This window comes from Ovis aries, chromosome 17, assembly GCF_016772045.2.
Source record: "Ovis aries strain OAR_USU_Benz2616 breed Rambouillet chromosome 17, ARS-UI_Ramb_v3.0, whole genome shotgun sequence".
Lineage (NCBI taxonomy): Eukaryota > Metazoa > Chordata > Mammalia > Artiodactyla > Bovidae > Ovis > Ovis aries.
The window spans coordinates 11,534,003-11,555,900 of NC_056070.1; the positions used below are offsets into that span (position 1 = coordinate 11,534,003).

Genomic DNA, 21,898 nt, shown 5'->3' on the forward strand with positions numbered 1-21,898 from the left:
GGAGGGTTAATTAGTACCAAGTACTGTCATTAGCCATGTGGTGAAAAGTAGCATCTAGTAATAGACAAAGCTGTAACTGGGCAAGCATGAGGTTAACGTCTAGAACATTGGATACTGGGGAGTGGGTGTCCCTGTAGGTGAGTGGAGGATATCTTGCGGGAATGGTGCCAGGAGGCAGTAAGCTGTGAGGTCTAGGTCAGCACGACCATGCTCAGGGTTACCCGGCAGCAGACCTATCACAGTGCTTAAGAAGAGAAAAGGCAGGATTTTAAGTCCAATAAACCCAGTTCAACATCCTTTCTTCTCTTCCTACTCTAGCACTGTGTATACTAGCGCGAGTTAACCTCTCTGCACTTCCTATTTCTCATTTGTGCAATGGGACTATTACTATTTGTCTCAGGGGGCTCTGTGAAGATCAAATGTATCAAAACTGTAAAATACGGCACACGTAGTTTTTGCTCAATTAATGGTGCGTGGATGCTGCATCTCTTCAGTCGTGTCCAACGCTGTGTGACCCCATGGACTGTAGCCCGCCAGGCTCCTCTGTCCATGGGATTCTCCAGGCAAGAATACTGGAGTGGGTTGCCTTACTCTCCTCCAGGGGATCCTCCTGACCCAGGGATGGAACCTACATCTCCTATGTCTCCTGCATTGACAGGCGGGTTCTTTACCACTAGCGCCACCCAGGAAGCCAATTAAAGTCGATCAATGGTAGTGACTGCCACTGGCAAGTGACAAGCACCAGGTCACAGGGACTGGGGTTTAGGAGTGGAACTTCTGATGGGAGTGTGCTGATGGTGGTAAGGAAGGTCTCCAGACTCACAGCAAGTAGGGAGCCGACCAGGTACCAAGGCAGAGATTCAGGTAAGAAGGCAGGGATGCAGCTCCGAAGGCTGGGGCAGTTGCTGGGGACTTGGTTTCAAGGCACACGGCAAGAACCCGGTCACTTTCAATAAAGTTTGAAATCAAAGTATAATTTGCGGCAAACCAATCTGATACAAAGCTTCTGCCCTGGAAGACCGTGGGTAGGAATGGTTCTAGGGTCTGGGGTAGGTCGAAGTTGCTGACTAGGGAGACCCCAGCAGGGCAGATGGCAGAGCTCAAGAAGCCAAGTCACTAGAACATGATTACAGAAATGATCTTTGGGGCTCTATAATTCTGTTTCTAGGTATTAATAAATAATTTGAAAATGCCCAATATAATGGTAATTTTCTAGTTTAGCCTATAAAGCCTAAAACTTCCTATAAGAATGTTAGCAGCAATTTGTTTTGCCTTTTTATTTTCAGCTCATGTTATTTCCAGGGCTGATCAAAGGCATTGGTTGCAGAGTATAAAATAAATCACACTTCTAAATAAACCACTGAAGAGTGTTAAATTGATTTAAGTGATTTTCAGAATATTAATATTTAAAACAGCTCTGTCCCAAGCCTCTTCATGGCTACCTATAGCAGTAATAAGCACCATTTCCTTCTACCATTCTTCATCTTATATTACATAGAAAACTGTGTAAAAAACATTATTTTTTAGCACTGGAGTAGGAATGTAAGATTTCAGCTGTTTATTTACGTTTAAATATCTTGAATTTTATTCAGTCAATAAAAGTATACTCGATTATTGCATTTCTTATACTCCTCTCTGCCTAGGTTGAGGTGACTAGAGTGTCACGTTTGTCTTTTTACTGTTAAAGAAAACTTTGCCTCCCACTCACAGTCCTTAGCACTTAATTTGAATTTAGGCAGCATGTATTTCAGGATTAGTCTCAGTCTTAAGAAACTGGGCAGCTGCACAATTATGCAATTTTGGCTTATCTGAAAATACTAAAATTGCATACATGATTTTCCTAGTTTTTTTAATATATAGGGAAAAATGGCATCTGCAGTGTTAAATGGAATATCAGTGAATATCCCTCAGTGGGAAGGTTTGGGCACCAAGGTGTCCCATGCATCCACTTTGGTGGTCGAGTCATCCCGACAGCACAGAGTGACAGCCAGCGATGTGGGCAGAGACACACTGGTGATGAAAGCAGCCAGCCAGCTGGGCCACAGCACGCATATTCAAAGGCATTTCTGAACCACACACATCTGAACTTACCTGGGTCCCCAGCCTTGCCCACTCAACCTTTTCTTCTCTGCCTCCAACTGTCTTCTTCTTTGTGTGTGTGTGTGTGCGTGCGCGCGTGCAAGCTGCAGCACCCTCCCTTTTCTTTTCCAAGGCCCCTGCACCTGTTTGTGTGTCAGTGTGGCCCTCCTGCCACTCAGCTCGCCTGCCAAGAAATCCGAATCATCCTCCCGGCCTCCGCTCAGCCTCGCCGCCCGCCTGTCACTGCTCCACGCTCTGCACCACGCTGGCTTGTTTTGTCAATAACCATTTATTTGTTGCTGGAATAGCAGCAGCCATTACATCTGACCTCCCTGTTTCATCAATTATGGATAGATTATTGGATGTGAACATCTGCAAAAGCTTGCTGTTGAACTCACCTCCTGGCTAGGATTAGATAAAGTACTAAACTGTTGTTTATTGTCAGGCCAAAACTCTACTGGGAAGGCAGGGAATTCCAAGAGTCACAGAGCCCCCATCCGAAGGACCAAACATCGTTTCATATTGCCACCGTTTCCCCTAAGATTCCAGCCATTTATTATTTACACTTATTACTCGTCGTTATAACCTAGTTATAAAAGCTCTTGGCAGGCATTGCATTTCCCATCATTGTCACATCTGTCAGAATGGAAATGACTCATAAATTGTTTTCTCGTCTCTTCTCTCATGGTGAAAGGGAAATAGATGAAGCTTCCTCTGTGTGCAAGCCTTCAGAGGAAGACTTTCCTACCATGTTTTATTTTCAAGAAACGTGTTCACGCAGCCAGATAGGAAAGCATTACACTGTGGATCTAAATTAGGGTTTACTGAGTTTAGCAGAGTAATGGCCTGTGGTGGAAAGGATATCAAATTGTACAGAGACAATATGCTCAAAATGTTTTCTCACAGCTTTTATGGATTTCTGAGAAGGGGGAACCAGAATGAAATTTTATTGAATCCAGCCTTAAATGAGGAAAAAATCTAGTAAGGGGGATTATGAATAGATGATGGTTTTTCCGCCACGGGAAAGACAAATCTCCTAGTGGTAATTGGTTCATGCAGAAATACAGAAATTGTCGCAGCATCAGTGTTTATTAAAACATTCCAGGTCGTCACTTGCTAATATAGAACCCTCCGTGAGCCTTCCCTGTGGAACCAGAAACCGTTTTGTGCAAAATGGTCCAACGGAGGGAGGTTGGTAAGTGGCCATTTCAGGGGAAGCTGAGGAGCTTGCTGTGTCACTGAGCTAGTGGCTTTTCACTGCTCAGCTCTCCGACTTGTTGCTTTTAGAGTAGAAACTGTAGTTGTCTAGATTAAAAGAGAGGGAAAAAGTGATCTAAAGTCCTTCTACAGGCAGGAAGAATGACTCAAGATACCATGACGAATCTAACATGATTTCAGCCTCTAATCTGCCTCCTCGCTAAATTCCACTTGGGCTCATAATGAGGGGAAGTTGTTTATTTAGAAATGTGACCGGATGAAATAGGCACACATTTAGATAGGGGAATTCTTGTCATTTTAAAATGTCATACAGGGACTTCCCTGGAGTTGCCAGTGGTTAGGACTCATAGCCTTCACTGCTGCAGCCCCAGGTTTAATCCCTGGTTGGGGAACTAAAATCTCACAAGCCACGTTGGCACAGCAAAACAAAAAAAAAGTCATTTGAATCTTCCTTTAGGAGTCTGACTTGTTTGCTGTTATGATATTTGAACTCTCCAGGATGGCTGTTAGCTAAAAATGTTCACATGCTTTCTATTTACCATAGTTTTAAAGTGCTGTATTTTTTCCTTATTGAGTGAGTTATAAGGCAAAACATTATACAATATAATTAATACATATTAAGCTCTGATATACATTAATATGTAATATATTAATATTATATAATACTTAATATATGAGCTTATTTCCTTTGAGCCAAGTAAATATTTATATATAATATTATGTGATATAATACAAAAGCTCATTATATCCACATTAATGCTCCTGCAGGTACTGTATTACCAGGACCTTCCAAAACTCTACCACATTCATTCAACAATTGTGTGTGTGCTCAATTGTGTCTGACTCTGTGCAACCCTATGGACTATAGCCTACCAGAGTCCTCTGTCCATGGGATTTCCCAGGCAAGAATACTGGAGTGGGTTGCTATCTCCTCCTCCAAGGGATCTTCCTGACCCAGGGATCAAACCTGCGTCTCTTCACTACATTATCATAAGACTAGGAGCTAAGAGTACAACAGAGAGAAAAACAGATATCATTCCTGATCTTGTGGCACCTGTGATCTAATTGGAGAGAGAAACATTATTAGGTAGATACATATGGTGCTTTACTCAGTGGTGAAACAGAACAAAGTAGAGTGTGTGTGTGTGTGTGTGTGTGTGTATGTCTGTATGTGTGTGTTGTGTGTGTGTGTGTGTCTGCCCACCAGAAGAGTCGTGCATGAAATCAGAAAGAGCAGTACAGGCAGAGGGGCAGGGAGATGGAGAGATCTGAGTTGATTCCTGACAGCAGGAGGTCTTTGTGGCTGGAGGGAGGTTTCCAGAGTCCTGCACATTCCAGTAAGACATACATGTTGCCATTTCTGCATGGGCAAAGTGACAGTACCTGTTTGGCCAAATTAAAATTGATGGGCTCTTCATTTGATTCTGTTTGCCACCACCCTCTTTAGTCTCCATAAAGAGCAGAGAACTGAAATGGCTGGTAATGTTATCATAACACAATCATTCTTCACACTCCCTTTTCATCCTTCTATGAACATTGTTGTCCTAATGCTCCTGCAGGTACTGTATTACCAGTACCTTCCAAAACTCGACCACATTCATTCAACAATTGTGTGTGTGTGCTCAGTCCTGTCCAACTCTCCGTGACCCCATGGACGCAGCAGGCCAGGCCTCCCTGTACCTCACCATCTCCTGGAGTTTGCCCAAGTTCATGTCCATTGAATCGGTCATGCTATCCAGCCATCACATCCTCTGCCACCCTCTTCTCCTTTTGCCTTCAGTCTTTGCCAGCATCAGGGTCTTTTCCAATGAGTGGAACTGGAGACTTTGTTAGTTTGAAAAATATGCAAAATTTTCCCCTCAAATCTTTTCTGACAGTGAAATCTCTAATCATTTTATATAACCTGCATCAATTCTTGCTGTAGAAAGAATCCGCCTGTATTGTTTTTCACTGATAAACATGGAAGGGGAGAAAGGCTTGAAGTTATTTACTTGCCACTTTAGTTCCACAGAACTCTTTTACTTCTCAGTACTTCTCAGTTTTTTCCTTTGAGTGCAAGAAAGAGGCTCATGCAGTGGACCTCTGGTAAGTCATTGATGGTAAAGATTCCCGTGACCAGAAGGGAGATCATAGCCCGTGAGTCCCTAGGGTCAGTGGACAGTTGGCTTCACAAACTGAAAGACTCTCAGGAACTGGAGGAGTCCTGGAAGAAGAGGGGCTCAGTTTCCTTATCACCCTCTTAGCAGTAGTCGTCTGTCTGACCCACTCTGTTGACGTGACTTGACCACATTCTTGGTGGTCTTTGAGCACCTTCTCACTTCTGCCATTACCCTCTGTGTAGTGTTCCTGAATTTCCTAAGAGAACATGACTGAGCTAACTGACCACTCTATTCTTCCACTGAATAGAACTTTTCATGTCTGGCCACCTCAGTAATGCCTTTGGTCAAGGGCCTTCTACAAAATATACAGCAAAACCTCCGGTGGATTTCCCAAGCAGGAAATAAAGGGCAGGGAAATTTTCTTTTTAAGGAGCTATAAATATAACTCACACCATGATTGGGCTGTCCAAGATAAATGTTTCCATGGTTTCTAATTTACCACATAGAAAATAGTCATTGAGAATTAGAATAAAAATTCTTTGTGAACATGTCTCTTGTTAATATAGTACACACATATATTGACTGATTTAGAAACTGACAGTTTTAAGTAATATGTTCCAATTTACTACTGAGGAAACTTTTGTTTGTAAGTGTATTTCTGTTTCATTGTTTTGAGGGTCATCTGTATATTGAATGTATATATAGAGAGCTTTTAGTGAAGGAAAATTCTTGGAAATTTTTGAGATTTATTTTTACCCTTACAGCTTTTGAAAATGCAATGTAAACTCTAATATGTGAGAGATTAACCAGCAATTCTAATTTGGTTTATGAATTTAACTGAAATTCATGGTGAATTTTCATCCAATTTTTGAATATTTCAAGGTATAAAAATGTTTACTATCTTTGAGCAGCACTGATCATTGTATATGTAACAGTCACTATTTAATATGAACCAAAAGCTTTGTAGATTTAGCCTTTCTTGTTATCACTTACTCCATGGTAGGGATATTTTTTTTAAAGCAGTTCATTAAGAATATGCAGTATTTTTCAAATAAGGGAGAAAGGTTGAAAATAAAATTTCAAGTGCATGAAATGACTTATCATTTTGTTTCTCTTGTTTAAAAAAAAAATTAAACATAAGATAAATTCATCAGGGATTTTGAACCCAAAGATAAATGATTGAAAATAATTAGGACATACCTTCAACTCCTTAATATATCAACATAGTCTAAAATCAAAGTCATATTTTTGGAACGGAGAATTCTAGATCCTTTGGTCCTACCCCTTTATCTTTCAGACTTGGAAACTGAAGCTCAAGGTAACCAAGTGACCTGTCCAAGGTCACCCTCTGAGCTCAGGGCCTAAGAGGAGCAAGAACTCATGTCTTTTAACACTGGGCTCTTTCTGCACTGGGCCATCAGCCTTCCCGTTCTGTGTCAGGTGATGTACACAGTCGGTGTGCAACAGTTTAAAGAAAGAGTGATGCATTTCAGGGAGAAAGCACACCCAGTCCAAACGATCCATAAAAATAGTAAAGCTAGACTACTCCTAACTTAAGGCTATATTTTCAGCGGAATGCAAAATACTTAACTACTTTTGTGTGTTATTGTTTGCAGAGCCGCACACTTGATTGTCCTCAGTGTTCATTCAATATAACATATTTGCAGCAAAAGATTACTGTATTTATTGCATGTCAGATACTATGCCTTTGCAGAAAGCATACAAGAGCCTTTAGGTGATGGGGAAATAGTATGTTTACCTCATTTTTATCGTCTTCTCCCATCGCCTATTGCTGTCCCTGGTAAAATGCTCTCAGTGTCGTTGATGCCCAGTCTGGTCCTCAGCCTGTTACTGCAGCGCTTGTCAGAAATCATTAGCCACTGATTTCTTTGACTAATGTTGCAGTTGATTGTCTGAATCATGTTCAGACGCTGTAAATGAGGCAGAAACATCCTTTCTGCTCACCAACTGTGAAATGGCTAAAGGGGGTTAGATTGCCAGAAATCAGAATAAATGTATTTCCGATAAGATTTGACAATGATTTCAAGCTCAAGATGGCAAACTTGATTTTTTTATTTCTGTATTTCTTATTGCACAAGAATAAATCTGTATCATTTCCTTTTTCTCTTCAAAGTAATGCACAGTGTAGAGCTCAGTGCTGCACCTTTGTTATGAAGTGGCACAATTTCGGTTTTGTGTAGGGCTGTATAACAAAATGTTTGCTCTGCTGCCTTTTTATGGTGGGCAAGGAAGAAAAAGATTTTAAAAAATGCACCCCAGGCAATGGGCTCATAACTTCATATTTACAGACAAGTCCGATGGACCCCTGTTGTGGTTTTATAAATGTATTTTGGTGCAGTTCGGTTTATTTAAACTCTTCTAAAACTCTTAGACTTGTAGACAGAATTTGAAATAAAATGTTCAGATGTTGAGCAAAACTGTTGGGGTTTCATCCTCACTTGTTTGGGAGTGTCCTGGATGCCTCTGTGAGTTTGGAGGCTTTAAGGGGGAAAAATGGCTCTTTTCGGTATTGGAAGAACCATCACATGGAAGAGGAATGGACTTATCTTGTCCCACAAAACACAACCTTGGCTAGCAGGCAGAGTCATAGATTTTGATTGAACTTAACGAAAAAATTTTTTTCACGTAACTCTCCAATGATTCAGTGCCTAGTCTCACAGGAGGATAGTCTCCCATCAGGAAAATTGTTCAAGCAAAGACTAGATGAGAATTTCTCAGTGGCAGTGCCATTTACATTTGGAGCTGGTCACTTCTTTATCATGGGAGAAGGGGGTATATCATGTGAATTATAGGCTGTTGGGCCGCATCCCTGGCTTCTCCCAATTATGACAGCCTAAAACATGTCCAGACATTGCCAAATATCCCCTATAAGGCAAACAACCCCCGTTTGGGAACCACTCAGTTAGATAAGACTTGGGAAAACTAAGCAGGTGCTTCATTCAAATCCTTAGTAGTAGAACCTTATAACATCTTTTCAAGGTAGACTTTATTCATTTCAATTTTACACCCGAGGAAATAAAACTCACAGATACTAAGCCACTTGACACATGTCACTTAGCTCAGTAGTAAGCCTGTCTGACTCGAGTGTAAGGTATTTAAAGAAAATTTGAGCACCCAGAGGGAGATTGGATTAATTTCCCATAAGGCCCTTCCAAAGCCTGGTCGATGCCTTCAGAGTAAAAGTCCCAACAGGTTTCAAATATTGCATTAACTAAGGAAGAGAGTAGTGGGGGGAAGGTAGTAAGTGGAGAAAGAAATGTATATACAAAAAAATACCAAAAATGTGAAATAAAAGAAGTGGAGTTTACTGAAATTTTTGAAAAGCTACAAAATTTCCATCTCAAATGAGCTAGATGCTATAACTTATTTTCGATGTCATTTTCCATGGGTTGTTTTCCTACAGAAACAATGGCAGTTTGGGTCACCAGCCAGAGTGCAGAAGCCCATTTTAAATTTCATGCCACGGATCTGTATTAGTTTGAGTTGTGCATGCTCTGTGCCATGCTAGAAGGAGACAGAAAACTATTTCCCCTCTTTTCCCTAAGCATTAAACCTTGAAATCTTGGAATGATGGGAAGCCAGGCAGCCAACTGCATCATCTTTGATGTGGCATTTTCATCAAACACACTGAGCTGCCTAGAAAGTAGAAAAGACAAAAACTGTGAATTTCCCTTCCCCTAGACTTAGCGACTAAATGACCACCATGACAATGAGTTTTGAATGCATCAAAATACTTTGCTCCTGATATTCTTTTTTCTCTTCTCTTCTCTTTGATTTGTGATGACAGAATTTAACCTTCCAGACACTAGATATATTTCCAACAAATTGCATGCCACAGGAATATTCAATCAAATACAGTGGATCCTTCAGATTTCCACACTGTATTTTCTCACTTAAAGTATTCTTTGTAAAGAAGACTCCACTATTTGTCGAGTGATTTAAGTTGATCAATATTCATTAATTTGCTAATTGTACCTTAGTTAAAAAGCAGGTAACATAACTTACTGTAAGGTCAATATAACGCATCTTTATTTTCTACACAATTTGTTTTTTTGAGGTATTTAATATTCATTTTTAAAATTGAAGAATAATTGATTTACAATATGTTGTTAGTTTAAGATATACAGCAAAGTGAATCAGTTTTATACTTTTTTCAGATTATTTTCCATTATAAGCTATTACAAGATACTGAACAGTGTCCCCAAAGTAAACCTTTGTTGCTTATCTGTTTTATGTATAGCAGTGTGCATCTGTTAATCCTGTACTCCTAATTTATCTCTCCCTTTCCTCTTTGATAATTTACAGTTTGTTTTCTGTGTCTGTGAGTCTGTTTCTATTTTGTACATAGATACTTTTGTATTATTTTTTAGATTCCACATATAACTGATATCCTATAATATTTATCTTTGTCTGACTTATTTCACTTAGTATGTTAATCTCTAGGGTCATCCACGTTGCTGCAGATGGCATTGTTTCATTCTTCGTGGCTCAGTAGTGTTCCACTGTGCACATATACCACATCTTGTTTATCCATTCATCTGTCGATGGACGTTTAGGTGGCTTCTACGTCTTGGCTGTTGTGAACAGTGCTTCAGTGCACATTGGAGTGCATGTATCTTTTTAAATGATAGATTTTGTCTTTTCTGGATATATGCCCAGGAGTGGGATTGCTGGATCATATGATAGCTCTACTTTTAGTTTTTTAGGGAACCTCCCTACTATTTTCCATAGTGGCTACACCAATTTACATTCCCACCAACAGTTATTTTCTACACAATTTATAATGTTATTTTTCCACATACCATATATGTGTATATTATATATATGTGTGTGTGTATACATACATGTATGTATTCCCCTTTGGGCCAGTAATGAACTATATTTTTCCCACTGTCTGATATTTCTGATTTTTAGGTAAAGTGTTTAAGCTGAGTGATGAACTCTCTCAAGTCACAAATAGAATGTATTGTCCTTACTCTGAGGAGGGGTTCTCTGGGAGCTCTTCACGGATGGCTGGTTAACAAAGTCCCAGAAAATTCTCATCCCAAGTTCAAATGGCTCTCTGTATTATCTCACACCTCTCAGAGGGAGGTTTTCATTTTTGCTTCTGAGGAAAGCTTCTCAGGGAGATTCCTTAGGCCAGATGTGTTGGGTGTAGTAGAAGTACATCTTGCATCCCAGTCTTCTTACTCTAAGCTGAGTGTTCCTTCCAGCCAACCCCATCGTGTTCCATGAGGAAGCTTCTGTAAAATCAAGTCCAAGGTCAAAACTAGAAGCCCAGACTGAGCTGGTATTTGCCTCAGCTTTTCCCTGGGAGTGCTGCATACTTGTGTGGGAGAGGAGCCATCAATATTGAAGTGTTTACCTATCCTTTCTTGGACATCTACCCTCTTAACCATGATCAAAGGAGGCACAGTCCTAAGATAATGCTGGGTACTTCCAGATGTTGCATTACTGCTTCCGGGTTCACAGTGACCAGGGACATGGGAGCATGGTGCAGGATAAGCGGCTAAAGCCCTGGGAGAAACTTGTCTTCAGTCATTACTAATTCAGACAGCTGCATCAGTGCAAACCTCTGTACCACTAGACTGTAAATCCCTTGAAGGTCTGTAGGCACGCTCTCTTTTCTGTAAGATTTTCCAGGGTCTAATAGAGGGCTTCGCCAGTGGCTCAGCGGTAAAGAATCCACCTGCAGCACTGAGCTGCAGGAGACCCAGGTTCGATCTCTGAGTCGGGAAGATTCCCTTGGAGGAGGGCGTGGCAACCATACTTCAGTATTCTTGCCTGGAGAATTCCATGGACAGAGGAGCCTGGCAGGCTATATATAATAGTCCATGGGGTCGCAGAGTCAGACACGACTGAAGCAACTTGGCACGCAAGCATGCAGTGTCTATCACAGCACTGGCATCCAGTAACAATATTTACTGAATAAATTGTTTTTGACACAAAAACATAGTAATATTTGATCTTTAAATTTCTAGAATGTCGTATAAAACATGTATAGGCCAAAAGAGACACTAGACAGTCTCTTTCTAAATATTTTGATGTTTGGATTTAATAAAGTCTCCTATAAATTCACAAAATTCAAAGATTCTGTCCTTTAACTCAGAAAGCTCTATGTCATGTCATATCAGACAGTCTGAGTGCTGTCATTTGTGTAGGACAGAGTGAACAGAAAATTCTCAGGTTCATACAAGACTTACTAAGAAGCTTAAAAATAAGAATTGAATTGTTGAACTTTGCAGGTTTAACAGGAATTACAATACCGGGTCAAGATGCATCAGTAAGTTTTAATATCAGTATTATTTCAAACAGTCATTAGTAAACCACACACACACACACACACACACACACACACACACACACAAATTAGGAGGTATCACCATGGCCTCACTGAAATTATTTCCTAAATATCAACTTTAAGAAAGTAAAGATGGATATCAACACTGTCTGTAACATGCAAACTTTCTAAGATGCCTAATTCAGGCTGAAGACACATCCTGAATGTCCATCTTCCCTCCTGCTGACTCTCTCTCAACGCTGTCAAATGACTTTCACTAATTCTTTCTTAGAAAATGTGCAAAAAGGATTTCCATAGAGGTCTTTGGAGATTTCCTGTGTCTTCATGTGTGTAATAGGTTGGGTCAAGTAACAATCAAGGAAGAAGAAGGAATTTTATTTTCCTGCTTCTAGCCCTTGAAAAGGAAATAGAATAAAAAGGAAAATCATACCATGCAGATGTCAGTGTTAAATTAAGATCATACTTTGGGCTGTGGCAGCCATAATCTTTTGATTATTAAAGAGATTGTTGGTAATGAAGTACATTTGTAAGAAATAGTTTTAGTGTATTCTGAACACGTGTACAAACTGTGAGATATGCCTCTAATAAAATGATAGATTTAGAAATTACCTGGCACCTAAAATCATGCTTTTCAAACAGCTATTTATAGGAAGAGAAGTGATATTTAACCTACCCTGGTAGACTATTATAGTCTGCCTTATATTACCTAAGATAATAGTCCTATATTTTCAAATAATGTTGTAACCCATTCAGTTATTTATTCACAGCTAAGTTATATCAATTGGAAGATTTTGGATTGTGCAGGAAAAGAATTATTTTTACAAAAGTAAGACTTCACTGTCAAGGCTCAAAGAGACTGCTGTGAAACGAGTAATACAATAGATAAAAATAAACCAAACCAACATGAAATTTTAATAAAAAAATTTTATGGTGACATGAAAAACAGCTATTAATTTGGATCTTTTCTGTTTTGAAATGAAACATCAGTGAATCTGGTCATGTTATATGTTTAATATGTATTGCTCTTTCCCCATAGGTCCTCAACACGTACGGCAAAATCTCTACAGACCTGGATGATGATCTCAGCCTGGGGAGAGCCTATGAAGCCACGGCCAAGGTCCTGCAGAGGTAAGTTTGCACATCCTTGTCTTGCTGTCACTGTGAATTCACTCAACTGTGAAAGACTTAAATTGTTTGAGGTCTGTCGCTTTCCATTACTGCCTGCTTAAATTTTAAGCAGTGCCCTTCTTAAGTGACCCTTTCATCATAAGTTATTTTAAGCCAAGGTGGTATTTTTAAACTTGCACCTAAACTCTTCTTTTGTCTGTTCCTCCTCCATATTATTTTATGCTTTTGATTTTCTGAAAGTTTGGTGATGACCTTGAATGAGAGGGGAAAATCAGGTCACCCCTCACAGGTTAAAAAAGCAGAGAGCACATAGACAGTACGCTTCAGTGACTGTGGTTCACCGTAACCTTTCCAGATATCTTCTTTGAGGAAAGTTTCCATTTTATGCTTCTTCCATTAAGACATCCATCTCTCCTTTGAACACATCTGGATAAACGATCAGGTGCAAAAACAATATTCCCAGTGTTTCATTTAAAACAGAAAAATTGAACAAAAATATACATAAACAACTTGTGATACAAATTTTTCCATGGAAAATATATGATATGGCATTCAGTCATCATATTGTGATCATTGTGTACTCCATTTAAGCACTGCATTATATTTAGCCAAGATAGAGTAAGAATAAGAAAAGTTATCAAAGTTATGGCCTTGGTTTTTGGTATGTTACCTTATATCCAAGATATAGCTTTTAAATAATTTTGTAATAGTAGTATTAGCTATGTAGTAGTAATACATAGTATTACTATGTAGTAATAATAGTAGTAGTAAATATTGTTGTTATTGTTGTTTAGTCCAGGTGTGTCCGACCCGCTTGCAACCCCATGGACTATAGCCCTCCAGCCTACTCTGTCCATGGGATTTCCCAGACAAGAATACTTGATTGGGTTGCCCTTTCCTTCTCCAGGGGATCTTCCCGACCCAGGGATCGAACCTGCATTTCCTGCATCGGCAGGCGGATTCTTTACTGCTGAGCCACCAGGGAAGCCCAGTAGTAAACATAGATTGTGTCAAATTCTGATTTGTTCCTATCTGTATTTCAGTTGTAAATACATACAACCGGTGGTGTTTTAAAAGGTAAAATTATTATTCCAAAGGCACTTAGAATGTCTAATGCATTGAAAATGGATCTTCATTATGTAATTATCATTGCCAATATAGTAATCATTGAATATTAAATAATTAATTAAATATCAAAACACCAACACCAGTGAAGTGTAAGGTGCCGAACAAAATAAATTAAGTGCACTGCAGTCTTCACTGGATGAATGATTGGGACAGACATATTTATAAGAAGGATATGGATATATACTCTAGGAAGGCAGGGCCAGCCATGTGTCAAGCAAGCAACCTGTGAGCGTTGTGGTCCCTTCAAATGAAGGCTGATAGCCGTCCTGTGGATGATCAACCTAGCTACCCCTTAAACTTTTCTTTTCCAAACAATCACTGGAAAGAAGCAGATGCTTGAACACACAAAAAAGAGATATGTAACGATTCAATTTAATGTCTGTTTGGAGCACACCAACTCTGTACCCTTTTGTTCAGCTCATTTTGATTATTTAATTGCTTGAATCTGCTGTGAACCTTGTTTAGAACCAGTAGGAAACAATGGGATGATTTGTCTTGCCTTGTAGCAGCAGACCTAGCCTAAGCCTAAACAGTTAAATAAATGCATCCCTTAACATGTTTATAAAATAATTTCTACAAAATTACATTGTGTTTTAATATAACCAAAGAGATAAAACTTCAGGGAAAAATCTTTTCTTCTATAACCTGTTATATTGAGCACTAACTATGTCACAAAACAGGTGTTGGTCTTCACCTTTGGTTACTGATAGTCTTTATAGTTATTTTTGAAACTTCTGAAAACCTGTGGTCATCTTAAAATACTTTTCACCTGTTAAACTGGGGTCTCATCTGGAATATTTTATTTTCCACTCCACGATTTTAATTTCTCATCTATATTGTATACCTTTTGATGAAGGTGAAAAAAGAGAGAGAAAAAGCTGGCTTAAAATTTAACATTCAAAAAACTAAGATCATGGCATCTTGACCCCATCACTTTATGGCAAATAGATAGGGAAAAAATGGGAATGGTGACAGACTTCATTTTCTTTGGCTCCAAAACCAATGCAGACAGTGACTGCAGCCACAAAATTAAAAGACACTTGTTTGCTGGAAGGAAAGCTATGACAAAGCTGGACAGTGTATCAAAAAGCAGAGACATCACTTTGCTGACAAAGGTCTGTATGGTCAAAGCTGTAGTTTTTCCAGTAGTCACATATAGGTGTAAGAGCTGGACCAAAAAGAAAGCTGAGCACTGAAGAATTGATTATTTCAAACTGTGGTGCTGAAAAAGACTCTTGGGAGTCCCTTGGACTGCAGAGATCAAACCAGTCGATCTTAAAGAAAATCAACCCTGAATATTCATTGGAAGGACTGATGCTGAACTCCAATACTTGGGCCACCTGATGGGAAGAGCTGACTCACTGGAAAAGATCCTGGTGCTGGAAAAGCTCGAGGGCAGGCGGAGAAGGGGGTGACAGAGTATGAGATGGTTGCATGGCATCATGGACTCAATGGACATGAGTTTGAGCAAAATCGATGAGATGGTGAAGGACAGGGAAGCCTAGCTTGCTGCAGTTTATGGGGTCCCAAAGAATTAGACACTAGCAAGTAAATAGCAGCAATACCATAAAACCTGAGGGGAGAGTCGAACAATTAGTTTTGCAACAACAGTCAAATGTTGTAATTTCGCTGCTTAAGCATTATTTGAGAAAAAGGGTCCATATATATCCATATATATATATATATCCATATATATATATATCCATATATATATATATCCATATATATATATAAATCAACTCTATTTCAACTATATAGATATAAAACTATATATATATGTATAGATTTACAACATTGTGGTAGTATCTGATATATAGCAAAGTGATTCAGATGTATAGATAGATATAGATATGCTTTTTTATATTCTTTTCCTTTATGGTTTGTTACAGGATATTGAATATAGTTCCCTGTGATATATAGTAGGACTTTGTTGTTTATTTTATATATAGTAGTTTGTATCTGCTAATCTGAAACTCCCATTTTATCCTTTCACCCTCTTCCCCTTTGGTAACCATAAGTTTGTTTTCTCTGTCTGTGAGTCTGTTTCTGTTTTATAAATTCATTTGCATCATATTTTAAATTCCACATATAAATGATATCATGTGATATTTGTCTTTCTCTGACTAACTTCACCTCATATGATAATCTCCAGGTCCATCCATGTTGCTGCAAATGGCGTTATTTCATTCTTCTTTATGATTGAGTAATATTCTGTTGCATATATATACCACATCTTTATCCATTCATCTGTTGATGGACCGTCAGGTTGCTTCCATGGCTGTGATAAATGGTGCTGCTATAAACTTTGTGGTGCATGAATCTTTTAGAATGAGAATTTTTGTCTTTTCTGGATAGAAGCCCAGGAATGGGATTGCTGGCCCATATGGTAGTTCTGTTTTTAGTTTTTTAAGCAACCTCCATACTGTTTTCCATAGTGGCTGCTAATTTATATTCCTACCAACACTGTAGGAGAGTTCCCTTTTCTCCATACTCTCTCCACCACAATGTTGGCCATTCTAATCAGTGTGATGCGATTGTAGTGTTGTTTTGCATTTCTCTAATAATTAGCAAAGTTAATCATTTTTTCATTTTCATATGTCTTTACTGGCCATGTGTATGTCTTCTTTGGAGAAATGTCTATTTAGGTCTTCTGCCCATTTTTGATTGAGTTGTTCATTTTTTAGTTATTGAATTGTATGAACTATTTGTATATTTTGGAAATTAAGCCTTGTTGTTTGCATGATTTACAAATATTTTCTCACAGTCTGTAGGTTATATTATCATTTTGTTTATGGTTTCCGTTGCTGTGCAAAAAAGTAAGTTTAATTCAGTCCTATTTGTTTCATAGCCTTGCTTTTATTTGCATTGAGCTTCCCTGGTGGCTCAGACTATAAAGCGTTTGCCTGCAATATGGGAGACCTGTGTTCGATCCCTGGGTCAGGAAGATCCCCTGGAGAAGGAAATGGCAACCCACTCCAGGGTTCTTGCCTGGAAAATTCCATGGACGGAGGAGCCTGGTGGGCTACAGTCCATGGGGTCGCAAAAGAGTCGGACATGACTGAATGACTTCACTTATATTTACATTGACTTGCGAGACTGATCTACAAAAACATTGCTATAATTTATGTCAGAGAATGTTTTGCTCATGTTGTCTTCTAGGAGTTTTATGGTGTCATGTCTTATATTTAAATCTTTAAGCCATTTTGAGTTTATTTTTGTGAACAGTGCAAGAGATTGCTCTAATATCATTGATTTAAAAGTGTCTGTCCAACTTTCTCAACACAACTTGCTAAAGAGACTTTTTCTCCACTGTACTTTCTTTGTCAAAGATTAATTGACAACAGGTGTGTTGGTTTATTTCTGGGCTATTTTGTTCCATTAATACATTTGTCTGCTCTTGTGCAAATAGCACACTCTTTCAGTTACTTTAGCTTTGTAGTATTGTCTTAAATCTTGGAGGGTTGTGGCTCCTGCTTTGTTCTTTTTGCTCAAGATTGCTATGACAATTCTGGGTCTTTTATGGCCCCTATAAGTTCTAAGATTATATGTTTTAATTCTGTGAAAAATGTCATGGGTAATGTGATAGGGATCTCATTAAATCTGTAGAGTGCCTTGGAAAGTATGGCCATTTTAACAATATTAATTCCTCCAATCCAAGAGCATCGGTTATCTTTCCATCTCTTTGTATTATCTTCAATTAATCAGTGTTTTATAATTCTCAGCTTATAGATCTTTCGCCTTTGTTTATTCCTACATGTTGTTTTTTTTGATATGTTTAAAAGGGATTTTTTAGCATGCTGTTCTTACTGTTTTTATGTGTTGTTGGATTCAGTTTGCTAATATTTTGTGAAGAATTTTTGCATCTACACTTATAAAAAATATTGGCCTTTAATTTTCTTTTTTTGGTAGTATCTTTGTCTGGTTTTGGTATCTTTGTCTAGTGCCTTCATAGAATGATATTGGGAGGGATCCCCTTCTTTCAGTCTTTTGGAAGAGTTTGAGAAGGATTGGTATGAATTCTTTGTATGTTCAGTAGAATTCTACATTGAAGCCATCTGGGACTGACTTTAGTTTGCAGGGAGTTTTGTTTTTGTTTTTACATATTCTGTTTCACTTCCAGTGATCAGTAAGTTCAAGTTACTGTTTCTTCTTGATTCAGCTTTGGTGTGCTGTATGTTTCTAGAAGCTAGTTCATTTGTCTAGACTGCCAAATTCGTTGGCATGTCGATCGTTATTCATAGTATTGTCCTATTTTTCTGAATTTCTGTGGTATCAGTTGTTATTGATCCTCTTCCATTTCTTATTTTGTTTGTTTGGGTCCTCTCTGCAGAAGCAGAGCACTCCCACTGGGAGAGAAGCCACTGAGTATTCCTCCTCAGGGACTGTCCACGGGGAAGTGAGTTCTGTGGTGTCACCTGCCATTCACTGTGTGAGCTTACACGGTACCCTGTTTGGGGAACCGCTCTTGACAGTGCCTCAGTCATGGGAATGCAGGCAGTGTGCCCTGGTGTCCCTGAGGCACTGCATTCACAAAGCTACCCGTGCAGATGTATAGGCACAGATCCACTGAAGTCAGGTGCCAGAACCGCAGTAATGCCAACACCACACTGTTTCAATTACTGTAGCTTTGTAATATTGTCTGAAGTCTGGGAGGGTTATGCCTCCTGCCTGGACCTGCCGTGGGAGCTATGGAAGCATCCAAGACTCTGGCCCCATCCCTGGATGTGTGTAGGCGTGTGTACCCACAAAGTCCACAGCTACTAACCCCAGCAGCAGCAGTGGCAAAAATTCACAGATCACACAACCATGCGGAGAGGACTCAGATTTCAGGTCTGCTTCCTAAGCGGTGTGGCCCCTGGGGATTGGCTCTGATTTCAGCCCTGCTCCCATGTGTGGGCAACCTTCTGGCACCTGCGTGTTCCCAAACTTGTAGAAGCAGAGCTGCACCAGCTGCGAGCACTCCAAGTGTGAGCCTGCTGTGGCGGGGCCCCTGCCCCTCCCTCTGTGTGCCTGTTAATAGTAGTGCTTCACTTCTAGGCTCCTTCTGAATATACCCCCTACTTGCAGTCTGTCCCACACTCTAGCCCCTTTAGGCTGTCTCTGCACAGCCAACCCCAGTCCTTCCCCCAGGTCTGTCCCCCGAAGCCTGAGCTTCAGCGCTCAGCTCCTGTGCACACCAGCAAATGTGCATCTTGGGCTGGGGAGTGCAGCGAGGTGACACAGACCATCTGTGCAGGTCTCTCTCTCTGTTCTACTTGCTGCAAGCTGGTTGCTGCACTCTTGTCTAAGCCTCTGAGGCTGCCTTTCTGTCCAGCTGATCTCCTTACCAGTGAAGAGGCTTCTCGGAGTGAGAGAACTCTTCCTCTTTCACAGCTCCGTCCTCGGAACACGGGTCCCATAACGGTTCCGTTGCCCTCCTTTTGTCATCCTACCTGGATATGTGGTAACTTTCTTACAATTTTGGCTGTTGGAGATTTTCTGCCAGCATTCAGTAGGCATTCTGTCAGAACTGTTTCATGTGTAGGTGTATTTTTGATGTATTTGTGGAAGAAGGTGAGCTCCTTCTATTCCACCATCTTGATTGGAGACCCTCGGATCCAGCTATATTTGATTTATCATGAAGTATGACGTGTTTTGGGGAGGATAGAGGCAACCAAGTAACAACAGTCCAATAACTGTTAGACTGTTTCAACAGTCTAACAACCTGCCTTGGGGCAAACATATAATGGACAAGAAAATGTATCCTCAGCTCACTTTTATACTAAATGAAGTTATTTCCCCTTGTAAGAATTCCTATCTACTAAAATACCAATGAAGTCGTCAGTGATTTGTATGGTAGATATGGGTTCTTAATTGTATAAATGTGGCACAATGTTAAAGAATCCACCTGCCAATTCAGGAGACACAGGTTCTATCTCTGAGTCAGGAAGATCCCCTGGAGGAAGAAATGGCAAACCACTGTATCCTTGCCTGGGAAATTCCACGAACAGAGGAGCCTGTTGGGCTACAGTCCATGGGGTCACAAAGGATTGAACTCGACTGAGCTCATGTGTAGCCAGATAATGCACAGAAGAATATAGAAAAGGGCTCCTCCAAGGTCTTGAAGAAAATGTCCCAAGGCCACTATAAGCTTTCCAATCCAAATCTGCTATTTTGCAGCTTTTTTTGCTGTTTTTGGAGTACCAGTCAGGGGAGTGTAAACCACAACATATTCTTTCACTATTTGTGCAAAGTAACTCTAGAAACATTTCAAAAATAAAAATTCTATACCTGTAGGAAAACAGCACCCTAGATACCTAACTGTTGTTGTTGTTTAGTCGCTAAGTCATTTCTGACTCTTTTGTGAGCCTGCCAGGCTCCTCTGTCCATGGGATTTACCAGGCAAGAATACTGGAGTAGCTTGCCATTTCCTTCTCCTGGGGATCTTCCCAACCCAGGGATCAAACTCATGAGATATCTGATACACATTATTAAATTGAGTCCACTCATCACCAGAAATACTTTGATATACATTCTGTGTTCATTTTTAGAAAATTTCACTTCAAGAGCTTAGTGTTCTCTGGCATATACCTGGATACACACACACACACACACACACACACACACACACACACACACACACACCCTTTCATAGTCCTAAACTGTCCTCAGATTAGCAGTAACACACAAGAAATGGAGCACAACCAAAATAGAGGAAATTATGGTGGTGGCGACTGGAAAATAAATCAAGCTGCACATGAAGCTTAGCATCACCTCTAAATCTCTCTCTCCTACTCTATGCAATTGCACAAGTTTCACTAATGGGAGTCCTATCTCTATAAACATATTTCATCTCTTTAAAGGAAATGGAAGAGGATAGCCATGTCTAGGATAAGTGTGTGTTTAAGACCATCAGCTGAGCGTGCATGAAAGGTGAATAAGCTGCAAGGCTGGAAGGTTCTAAAATGGTTATAAGAATTTATACTAAGCTTTCAATTGAAAAACATGCCACATTCCCTCAAGACTAGGGACTTGGTAATACAGTTGCCTGTTTGGTAATGGTAGACTCAGCCCTGGTGTTAGGGTTATTGATGAAGGTTTTAATAGTGAGCAGGGCTTGTTATTTTTGCTGTTGGTCTGAATAATATTAATTGCACAGGGGTTTAAGTAGTATAACAGAAAATAAGCATTTACAATGTCTTTTCCCTCCTACTTGGAATCTAGTGAAAAAAAAGTCAGTGTTCTAAAATGAGAACAATTGCCTATGACACAGCTATAAAAGCCAGAATTATAGTCCATAAAACAAAGACAGACTGAGTTGAGAAATTACCAAGTAAATATTATTATTACATAGATAAACAATTTGAGTAAATACAGGAGGAAATATCCTTATTTTCCTTTTGGCATTTTCCCCCCTCGTTTACTGAAATTCTTCAAATAGTCAAAATGATTTTTTTTTAAATCTAGGGGAAAAAATCACAAAAATGAGAGTTATTAAAGACATACTGGTCACCACTAGCCCATCTCTGGGTTTATTCCTTACCAATTGTAAATTTTTTTGCAAACTCGGGTTAAATTATTTCCTCGAAAACTTTCCACAGTGAAGATCTTTAAATCAATCAGTACAAAGTTTCAAGTGTGAAAATTGCCTTTCTGTTATAGCTGAAAATTAATTTCTTCTTGCTTGAGAGAAATGACATGCCCTAGTAATTTTCATATATTCTTTAAAATGGAACATCCAGGCTTTGATGCGAAATTTCCTAAAAATGACCCTGCAACATACATCAAAACATTTCTATTAATTCATGAAATTAAGAATAGCTTTTTACATTTTCTCCTGTCACTGATTCCATTTGCCTTATTACTTTCATCTGTGGCCCACAAACTTGGTGGCACAATCAACAAACCCCTCAGTGGCTGTTTCATCTCTGCTCTATTTGATTTC

At 39.5% G+C, this 21,898-nt stretch overlaps 1 protein-coding gene across 1 annotated transcript in view; it reads left to right on the forward strand.

Annotated features, from left to right (window-relative positions):
• TTC29 (tetratricopeptide repeat domain 29) overlaps positions 1–21,898 on the forward strand; it is a 272,705-nt gene that overhangs the window by 114,762 nt on the left and 136,045 nt on the right. The window contains exon 9 of the mRNA XM_027956246.3: positions 12,755–12,846. Coding sequence (XP_027812047.1) covers positions 12,755–12,846 — 92 coding nt within the window. The remainder of the gene's footprint in view (positions 1–12,754; positions 12,847–21,898) is intronic.